The sequence below is a fragment of the Prionailurus viverrinus genome, chromosome E2 (genome assembly GCF_022837055.1).
Source record: "Prionailurus viverrinus isolate Anna chromosome E2, UM_Priviv_1.0, whole genome shotgun sequence".
NCBI classification, from domain to species: domain Eukaryota; kingdom Metazoa; phylum Chordata; class Mammalia; order Carnivora; family Felidae; genus Prionailurus; species Prionailurus viverrinus.
This window is the reverse complement of record NC_062575.1, coordinates 624,948-635,290: the sequence shown is the minus strand read 5'-3', so window position 1 is coordinate 635,290 and position 10,343 is coordinate 624,948. Positions and strand designations below refer to the sequence as shown.

At 51.7% G+C, this 10,343-nt stretch overlaps 1 protein-coding gene across 13 annotated transcripts in view; it reads left to right on the top strand.

Annotated features, from left to right (window-relative positions):
• Positions 1–345: 345 nt before the first annotated feature.
• The window catches only part of ZNF544 (zinc finger protein 544), a 15,146-nt gene continuing 5,148 nt past the window's right edge, over positions 346–10,343 (top strand). Inside the window, exons 1-7 of one of the 13 annotated variants that reach the window (XM_047834223.1) lie at positions 346–420; positions 830–970; positions 1,469–1,609; positions 5,708–6,119; positions 7,424–7,515; positions 9,074–9,212; positions 9,521–9,604. In XM_047834223.1, coding sequence (XP_047690179.1) covers positions 6,077–6,119; positions 7,424–7,515; positions 9,074–9,212; positions 9,521–9,604 — 358 coding nt within the window. In that variant the 5' untranslated portion in view covers positions 346–420; positions 830–970; positions 1,469–1,609; positions 5,708–6,076. Of the gene's footprint in view, positions 421–466; positions 971–1,468; positions 1,610–4,774; positions 4,949–5,707; positions 6,172–7,423; positions 7,516–8,433; positions 8,484–8,869; positions 9,213–9,520; positions 9,605–10,343 lie in introns of those variants that run through there. The other 12 variants (XM_047834233.1, XM_047834235.1, XM_047834226.1 and 9 more) reach the window with 12 other exon arrangements.

The window sequence follows — 10,343 nt, the reverse complement described above, 5'->3', positions numbered from 1 at the left end:
GGAAAGGCCGACGAGGAAAGGATGCGGCCGAGCGCAGTTCAGACGCGAATCCCGCCCTCGACGTAGATCGTAGACGTCCGCCATTCTGGCGTCGCGGCCTCGGTTGCCGGCTGAGGAAAGTCAGAGTCGCGTACGTTAACCCGGGCCGAGCGGAGAGGCACGCCAAAGAGCACAGCCCAAGGGAAATCACACTCGAAACCACAACACGAGCCGCTGTAAAAGGGAGACGGCCGACTCTGAGTCCCAGGGAGCCGCCGACGCACAAACACCTCCGCCCTCGAACAGTCGCCTGGAGCAACGGTCGCCGCCGCGGGAAAAACCGCCGCCGGCGCGCGGCTTTCTGGGATTTGCAGTCCGTTACGCCCAGCGCGCGCACTTCCGCCACCCGCCGGAAGCGCAGCCATTGATCCGCACGCTCAGGTGAGCCTGAAATCCGGGACCCGCGCGGACGCTCCGCTGTCCGCTGGGCGGGGCGGGCTGGAGGGCGGGGCCAGGCCGGACCGAAGTTATCTGGGCGGTGCCCGGGAAGTCAGGAGACTGGCCGAAGTCCCTCCTCCTGCGGCGCCGCGCTGGGCCTGTCGGAAGCGAGTCCCTCTCTGTACAGAAACTGGGAGGGAGCTGGTGCAGCCAGGGCCCCTCCTGCTGCAGAGCGCGGCTGGGTGTGATCTAGTTTGAGGTTCTCCTGCTCCGGGGCGCGGCCGGGAGCCGGTTTGGTTGAAGCTCTCCCGCCGCAAAGGAGACCAGCTGTTGTTGAGGGTTTCTGGCCGGCCTGTGGGAATCTGGGGCCTGCCCACCCAGACCCAGCCTCGCGTCTCTTTTCTTCCCTCAGGTTGTTAACGCCACCTACCCCGGGGGCGCTCTGTGCAGGAGGTGGTAGCCTAGGCCTCCCGGCAGCAGAACCAGGCAAGTGAGGCTTCCTTTACCCAGAGGCCACCCCAGCCTCAGAACTTGGACGCGTTTTCTTCCACTGGTATGTGAACTTGAACTCAGTTTGAAGAGTAAGTGTATGCTTTCCAAGCGAACAAAGAATTAGGGGCAGTCCAGGTAGAGCATCAATCAACTCTGCGCCCAGGGTGTTCACTGTGTTTGTTGATACCCCAGGTTAAGGGCTAGGTGAGAGAAGGGGCTGGAGGTGTGAAGAACACGGACATGAAGCTATCCAGTACGTGAGGCATTAGAGTTGGATTTCAAAGAGCCTCAGAGTAGAACCGTCTGGCTGTGGAAATAACTGTGCAAGAGGGAATGCCAAGGGGGTGGGAAGAGCTCAGGACTCTTGAGTTCCCATTTCTAGTGAGGAGCCAGGATGGAGGTCACAGAATTCCTGGTCACTCAGCTGTGTTGAGATGAGGAGTCGATAGGAGGTGGGCTGGAAATAGAGGAGGAAGTGGCATTGGCAGGGAGCCTGGGAGGGAGGTCTGGGCTGAACTTGAAGCCTGGCACAGCACTTGAAATCCCACTCTCCGGGCAGGGAAAGAGGAAGCTGTGAAAGGAAGAAGAAGAAAACAACCTCTGCCCCAGCCCTGGAGACAGAGGAGACAAGGAGAGACCCTGCCACACCAGCCCCCTCCCCGGTCCAGCAGGAGGCATAGAAGAGGAATTTATGTATAATGTATGTGACTAAATGTGCTGTGTCCTGTGTGTCGCATGATGTTGAGCTCTATAAATACAGCTCATTTAATCCTCACAGAAGCACGATGACACAAGGCCTGCTGTTCTCCCAGATGTCTACAGATCAGGAAACTGAGGCCTAGTGAGGTTAAGGAGGGCTGTTTAGGGCCTACAGAGGCAAGTGGTGGAGCTGGGACTTTGAAAGCAGTCAGTCTGGCTGCAGAGTAGTGTTCCCAGCCCTTGCCCTTGGATGCCTCCAGACAAGGAGAGGATGGGAGAGTAGAAATGGTTATAGGCAGGAGGAGACTGCCCAAGGATGGGCAGGAGTGTCAAAATAAGATGGCATCATCTAGAATCTTTGTCCGCTTTCTTGGGTGTGGTGTGCATTTGTAGTGTGTGTGTTCAAGAGTGAGGGTAGGGGCGCCTGGGTGGCGCAGTCGGTTAAGCGTCCGACTTCAGCCAGGTCACGATCTCGCAGTCCGTGAGTTCGAGCCCCGCGTCAGGCTCTGGGCTGATGGCTTGGAGCCTGGAGCCTGTTTCCGATTCTGTGTCTCCCTCTCTCTCTGCCCCTCCCCCGTTCATGCTCTGTCTCTCTCTGTCCCAAAAATAAATAAACATTGAAAAAAAAAAATTAAAAAAAAAAAAAAAAAAAAAGAGTGAGGGTAGAGTGGGGCGCCTGGGTGGCTCAGTCGGTTAAGTGGCCGACTTCGGCTCAGATTATGATCTCACGGTCCGTGAGTTCGAGCCCTGCGTCGGGCTCTGTGCTGACAGCTCAGAGCCTGGAGCCTGTTTCAGATTCTGTGTCTCCGCTCTCTCTGACCCTCCCCCGTTCATGCTCTGTCTCTCTCTGTCTCAAAAATAAATAAACATTAAAATTTTTTTTTTTTTTAAAAAAGAGTGAGGGTAGAGAGAGCATGGACAGAGTGAAGAAGAGGGGACTGAGGTGTTGGCTGCTCCAAGGGCCTAGCTGTGAGGAGCAGAAGCATGGAAGTAAGGGTTGGGGGTACTGGGATGCAGGAGTTTACTTGACTAGAAGGGAAATCTCTCCCCTGAGAAGTTGAAGGGAGCCACTTGGGAGGGTTTTGGCTTAGAGGAGTCAGTGCCTGGAAGGTGGTAGAGCCTAGGGTCATTAACTGGAGTGAACTAAGAGGCAGGTTTGTCTGCGCAGATCGGACAGTAGTGAGAGGGGTGGGAAGAGGGAGTGAGAGCATGGACTTGCTGCTGTAGTGGGGATACAGATGGGGCGGATGTGTCTCATACCACCTAGGACTCAAAAACCATCAGTGGCAGGCAGAGAGGGTGGCTGGTAGTGTGAGGCAGATTGTGTTGAGCTTCCAAGTGAGAGAGGCTGAGGGGCAGGTCCTTGATGAAAGATGCTAAGAAAGGGGCAGTGGGCTGGGCAGCAGTGTACCAGAGGGAGAGGCAGAGAACCAAGATGGCAAGATGGCACCCTGTGTATCTCTTTATCTGGTTGTTCATCTGTGTTCTTTGTCATATACTTTAATAAACTGGCAAATGTGTACATTACTTTGAGTTCTGTGAGCCACTCCAACAAATATAGGATCTAAGGAGAGGAGGTCATGGGAAGCTTCAATTTGTAGCTAAGTCAGAGAGGAGTTGTGGGTAACTTGGGAACCTGCTGCTTATGGTTGGCATCTGGAGGGATTGGGGCAGTCTTGTGGAACTGAACCCTTAAGATGTGGGATCTGAGTTGAGTTAAATTGTTGGACACCCTGCTGGTGTCACATAGAAGTGTTTGGTATGGGAAAAACCCCCACATATGGTGAGCAGAAGGGTCAGGACTGTTGAGAATGTAGGAGTAAAGGAGAATCTTGGGAGAACAGACAGGGTTTTTCCCAATTCAGTGTCCGAACTGGCATTTAATGTGTACTTTTTATTTTATTTTATTTTATTTTATTTTATTTTATTTTATTTTATTGTTTTAATGTTTATTTTCATTTTTGAGAGACAGAATGCAAGTGGGGGAGGGGCAGAGAGAGAGGGAGACACAGAATCTGAAATGGGCTCTGGGCTCTGAGCTGTCAGCACAGAGCCCAATGTGGGGCTTGAACTCACCAACCGTGAGATCATGACCTGAGCTGAAGTTGGACGCTCAATCGACTGAGCCACTCAGGCGCCTCTCATGTGTACTTTAAAAAAATTTTTTATGTTTTTTTTTGAGAGAGAGAGAGAGAGAAAGACAGAGTGTGAGTGGGGGAGGGACAGAGAGAGGGAGACACAGAATCCAAGGCAGGCTCCAGGCTCTGAGCTGTCAGCACAGCTCGTGACCTGAGCTGAAGTTGGATGCTCATCTGACTGAGCCACCCCATCTCATGTGCCCCATATCATGTGTACTTTTTAAAAAATTTTTTTGTAATGTATGTTTATTTTTGAGAGAGAGAGAGACAGAGCGTGAGCAGGAGATGGGCAGAGAGGGAGGGAGACACAGAATCTGAAGCAGGCTCCAGGCTCTGAGCTGTCAGCACAGAGCCCAACGTGAAGCTCGAACTCACAAACCATGAGATCATGACCTGAGCTGAGGTTGGATGCTTAACCGACTCAACCACCCAGGTACCCCATCATGTGTACTTTTAATACAGAAAGGAACTTCCAGAGCTTGTGGAGGAACTTGAACTTGAACCTGAAGACAGTGGGAAACTGCCACACAGTGACAGAAGCTGCATTCTACTATGGCCTCTGTGGCTTCCTGGGAGAAAGGGGGAAAGACAGGAGATAGGACCCAGTCAGATCTTCTTCAGTAACTCAATCAAAAAGCAATAGGCCAGACATTGGGAACCAAGGGTGTGGAGAGGTGCATATTTGAAATGTGGGGGACCCCAGGTCTTTGTGACCAACTGAATGTGATAGGTGAGTGTGAAGGAGGGGTCAGGAAGGACTTCAGGGGCACCTAGGTGACTCAGTTGGGTGTCTGACTCTTGATTTTGGCTCAGGTCATGATCCCAGGGTTGTGTGACTGAACCCCATTTCGGGCTCTTTGCTGAACATGGAACCTGCTTGAGATTCTCCCTCCCTCTCTCTCTCTTTCTTCCTCTCTCCCTCTACCCCTAGCTCATTTGCTCTCTCCAAAAAACAAGAAAGAAAGAAAGAAAGAAAGAAAGAAAGAAAGAAAGAAAGAAAGAAAAGGAAGGAAAGAAAGAAAGAAGGAAAGAAAGAAAGAAAGAAAGAAAGAAGAAAGGAAGGAAGGAAGGAAGGAAGGAAGGAAGAAGGACTTGAAGCATCATTCTCAGATTCTCAGTACACATGTGAAGACCAAAGAGTTAATCATTTCCAGGCTAGGAAATCTTGGCACTGTTGACATTGGAGGCCGAGTCGTCCTCAGGTGGGGGAAATGTTTAGTGCCCCTCTCACCTCTGCCCACCCTCTATAAGTTGTGACAACCACGTGTCTTCAGACATTGCCAGATGTCCCTTGAGGGCACCCCTGCTCCCAGCTGAGAACCACAGCTGTGCAGAAAGGGCCAACTTTCTCACACTTCCTGGAGATGGGGTTCTTTTCATGGCCTGGTCCTTTAGTTGAGCCTGATGCACACTGTGTATGGTGTCCCCAAGTAAACAGAGACAATTTATCAGGTAGGATATCCCTAAGAGCTCAGAGGTTACCTCCCAGCAGCTAGCTGGTCAGGGAACAGGCCTTTCTTTGAAATGTGCGAGTCATGGATAATCTAGGCCTGCTGAGTTACACAACCTGTTATGCACACAGTATGTTAGGTGTGCTGTGGATGGTGTGGCCATTCCAGCATTGTTATGGATGGATGGAACTTTTGCCTTCTTGGGGTGGGGGTTGTTCTGGGAGTCAGGTAAATGCGTACTCACACCAGCTCTAAAGTTGAAAGTTGAACTTTTTGTCACAGACTTATGTTCTGACTTTAACGTTTTTTAGTAGGATATAAATGGTTTTCCTCTAAAATTTCTTATTTGACAGCTATTCGAAACATTCTGGCATTCTGTTTCTTGCATGTTTATTGCTGCCTTATCTGTACTGGCCTGAGCGCCAAGGTCAGACACAGCCCTGCGTTTTGAAGCCATCATCTTCCGCTTCAGTATTGAATTTGTTGCTCAGCACTCTCCCCTTTTTACAGCAATTCTCAGAGGACTTGGGTGCTCTATTTGCCTGAAGAATATGAGGTCTCTGTGAGAGAGATTGGGACCCACCACGAAGGTGATGACCAGGAGAGAGTGTCTGCAGAATTAAGCTCAGAAAAGGAGTTCTCAGACCTCGCTGCATTGGAATCAGCAGAGTGCTCGAAAGAGACTGTCTTGAAAGTGGGAGAACAGTGAGAAGCTGCCTCTGGTGCCTTTGTGGCTCCAGCAGTTGTAGGTGCTGAGGTCCTGGCCCATCTGCAACCACCGTGCTCCTGCTGACTGTGGCTAGGGGCTGCCCCCAGCATACTCTCCGCGGAGCTCAGGACCTATGAGAAACCCAGCACCTGGAAAAGCTCGAAGAGGAGATGACACTGGTAGAGGAGACTATCCGGACATTTGAAGGCAGAGGTGAGAACTGCCACAAATGTGAAGCATGGGGAGAGTACGATTTCCCCAATATGTGAGTGCTTTTTGATTCTCTGGGGAAATGGTTTTACAGAGAAAGTAGAACAAGAAAAATGCTAGCATTCAGTCCTGGGAGAAGAGTGAGCATCTGCCTCCCGGAAGCAATGAATGAGAGTCCCGAGTCTCCGTGGGCCTCCAGCCCAGACGGTAGCTGTTCTGAGTTTCACGGGGGTGAGGGTTCAAGGTTCTTTGTGACCTAGATGGCACCATGCAAATGAAAGGTGCCATCTGGCGGAATGAGCAGGAGCTCCATGTGAACAGACACACAAATGCAGCATATATTTCTGGAATGTTGGGTCATCCCAAATGACCAGTGACGAGAGTTGGTGTGTGGGCGTACACAGGTGTGGGTGTGCTTCTGATGCAAGTGGGTGAGCAGGAGTCAAATATGGGGAAGGTTTGGCGGCCATATTTCATGGGATTCTCACCCGGCTGTCTCAGTGGGACAGTCACATGCCTGCAGCCAAGCTATTAGACAAGTAGGGTATGGGATGCAATGGCGAACAAGTAAAGCAGCAGGTGATGGGCACACCCCACGCGGGGGCAGCGTCCTGCACCTCCAGAGTAGCTTGGGGGAGCACATACCCGGGGTGACACCCCCTACAGAGCCCTTAGTTGTCCTCCTGGGGATTTTTATCCTCCTTGTCCCCATTCCCCTTACCCCCATTTTTGGAAACCAGCTGATGTTTTATTGTGATATTTTAAAATTGTGAGTCTTTTTTTCTTTTTGAAGCCAGTTCATGTGTCATTGGTATTCAAAAATTGTGCAGTTTTCATGGGAAATTAGCTGATGTTTCATTGAGGTATCTTAAAATCGTACAATTGTCTTAACACTCTGCTTCTATCTCCTCCGATTTAGTCTCTTGAAATGACAGAAGAAACTGGCCAGTCCTTTACTTAGGTGTCTAGGGATGGCTGTGTATCTGTGGGGTCACAGTTCAGACACACCAGCATGTGACTGGGCATTTACCTTGAGCCTAGGGCAGCCCATGTCCATCCCTAGGCTTGGACCTGAGCTGGCTGGCCCACTCCACATCTGGAAAGCTGGCTTGGCTGCCAGAGCTGACCTCAGAGCCTTGGACTTTTAGGAAACTGGTCAGAGCCCTATCTCCCAGCTACTCAAACCCCAGGGGGATGTTCCTCAGATGGCATTGGCAGGCCTCTCCTTTGTTGGGGTTGTGGGTGGTTTCTGTCCCGTGGGCTTACTGAGGAGGGGCTGAATTGCTAATTGCTCCCTCTTTCGCCAGCCCTGCCTTCTGAGGATCCCTGCCCTCTCCACAACAGCTTCTTCAGGTATGAGGAGGAAATGGAAGCACATTCTCAGCCAGTCCCATCCCAGGTGAGTTAGGGACCTTTTCTCTCTTTGCCTCAGTCTCCTCAGGTGCAAAATGGGTCCAGGACTAGCACCCAGGTCCTCAGGCCAGCCCATAAGAGCACTGTAATGTTGTCCTTAGCCTTCATGTGAAAGCCAAGGGCTCTTTGCAGATAAAGCACCTTCCCTGTATGGATAAGCCAGGAGCTTCTAGGATCAGACCCAGCATGAGGCTTCCACACCTGGTCTCCTGGGACAGCTGGTGCCCTGTGGCTCAGACTGTTTGTGACGGCTGCTCAGCAAGTTATCAAGGATGGGCAGAACTAGGCCTCCATACCCCATTTAGCCACACTGGGCCCTTGACCCTCACTGAGACTACTCAGGAGGGCCACTGAGAGTGTCCCCTTAAAGTGCCATAGTCACCCTTAGATGGCTCACAGTGCAGCACACAGTGGGGTGAGGAGCAGGTCCCTGACCTTGTTCAGGGTCCCATCACCACGCCCATTATCTGTGTGCTTACTGGGTGCCTGGGGGTCACTGCCCCTCACGTCCTGTGAGACTTCCTGATGCGGGAGACTGTCTTCATAAGGGACAGCGGCTCAAGCCAGAGGAGTTCAGGGACATGTCCAGGTGTCCCTCAAGTGAGTCATGAAGCTGAGATGCTACCTCAGGCCTGGCCCCCGAGGCCAGGACACATGGCTTTTTGCCTGCTGGCGGCCTTCCTTGAAAGTAGGCTTCACCTAGCACTCTCTATAAAGGGCCAGGTAGGAACTATTTTAGGCTCTGTGGACCACATACAGCCTTTGTCCCATCCTTTTCACACATGGTGAAAAATGGATTTAAAAATGTAAAAATCCGTTCTTAGCTATATTAGTCCGTTCGTGCTGCTATGACGAAATACCACAGGCTGGGTGGAGTAAGCAACAGACGTTTATTTTCTCATAGTTCTGCAAACTGGAAATCCAAGATCAAGGTGTCAACAGCGTTGCTTTCTGGTGAGGACTGTCTTTCTGGCTTGCTGGTGGCACCTCCTCTGTGTCCTCACGTGGTAGGGAGAGAGGCCTCTGGTGTCCCTGCTTCCTCTTATGAGGACACCAATCTCATCACACTAGAGCCCTGCCCTCATGACCTACATTAGCCTTAATTACTTCTGGGTAAAGTCCCTGTCACTTTGGGAGGTAGGCCCTCAACATGTGAATCTGGGGGGAAACAATGCAGCTCATAGCATTAGCCTTATAAAAAACATGCCATAGCCCTTATTTGTCCTGCAGGCCAAAGTTTGCTGACCCCTGATTTAGAACCTCCTCTTTGGCTTCAAATTTGTGACTTTGTAGAGAAGTGAGGGATGGGATGTCTGAGTGGGATTCCTGTTGTTTCCCAGTACAGGAAATCAGAAGCACCAGTGTGACCAGGGGTAGATGAGACACTCAGAGAGAAGTGAAAACACCATGGGCCTGGGTCTGGGTTTGGTCCCAAAGGTGGGAACCCCATGAGTGCTCATGGGGGTCATCCTCGGCCCACGTCCTCTCCCTCCCCATGCTGCCCCATCCCCCCTACCCAGCGTCCACAACGTATGATGATACAGGTGATGTTTCAGCCACCTGTGAGCTTCAAGGACGTGGCTGTGACCTTCACGCGGGAGGAGTGGGGACAGCTGGATCCAGCCCAGAGGACGCTGTACCGCAACGTGACTCTGGAGACCTGCAGCCACCTAGCCTTCCTGGGTAAGATAGGCTCCGCCCATCACAGCAGTTTTCTGCTTCAGGGACTCAAAGCTCTGGCTCTTAAGGGTATGCCTGGGCTGGGCCAGAACATTCTAGAAATGGGTTCCTTTGAGATGCAGATCTCGGATATTGCCACTTTTCTGCCTCTAAGGAGCCGAGAGTTTTGCTGGGAGTTTTTTCGGGATGTGCAGGGCCTTCCTAGTCCATCCACATCTAACCCCAGGACTGAGGGCTGGGCTGGAGGACATAGTAGTTCTCCTCTTCCTCAAACAGAGCACAAAGTCCTTTGTTTTCCCCCCAATGACCAGGGCTTCTGCTTTCGAAACCGGCTGTGATCTGCTGGCTGGAGCAAGGACAAGACCCATGGAGGGGAGAGCATGGACCTCCCAGAGGTGAGAGGAAATCAGAGGCCTGGTGAGTTAAGGGGGCCAGAGAGCTCTCCCCAGGACCCTGGGTCCTCGGAGGGGAGGAGGAGCAGGGAGCTTCCTCAGGCGTCCAAAAAGCCTCATTCTCAGCCACATCAACCCATCCCTCCATCCCCAGTCCATGAAAAACACATCATTGTTGTCCTGACATTTCTTATGTACACGTTCTTTTCTTTTCCCATCTTCCCTTGGTCTTCATCCCTTAGCTGCTTGCTTCATCTACTCCCAGCTCCTTGTGCCCTTTTCCTTGAGTCCTTCGTCCTGACTTCCACCCAAGGCAGCGACTCCTCAGACTTCCCCTTCAGGCCTGGTCTTTACCCTGTAGTTGGGTGTCCATCCCTCCTCCACGTTGGACATTCCCATAACTACTAGATGATCCAGAGGTATGGTGAGAACTTGTGCATCCTGGGAAGTGGCAACGACCTATTCCTTCCAGAAGGATTTCTACCAAATCAGTTCCTGGACTTATTTTCCCACCTCTTCTCATCCACTTCCTGATACATCCCAGTGTGGCAGCCTGGTTGGAACTCTCTTTTTTTTAATAGCTGTGTCAGATACAATGCACATACCATACAACGCACTAATTTAAAGTATGCAGGGGAGGGGCGCCTGGGTGCCGCAGTCGGTTAAGGGTCCGACTTCAGCCAGGTCACGATCTCGCGGTCCGGGAGTTCGAGCCCCGCGTCGGGCTCTGGGCTGATGGCTC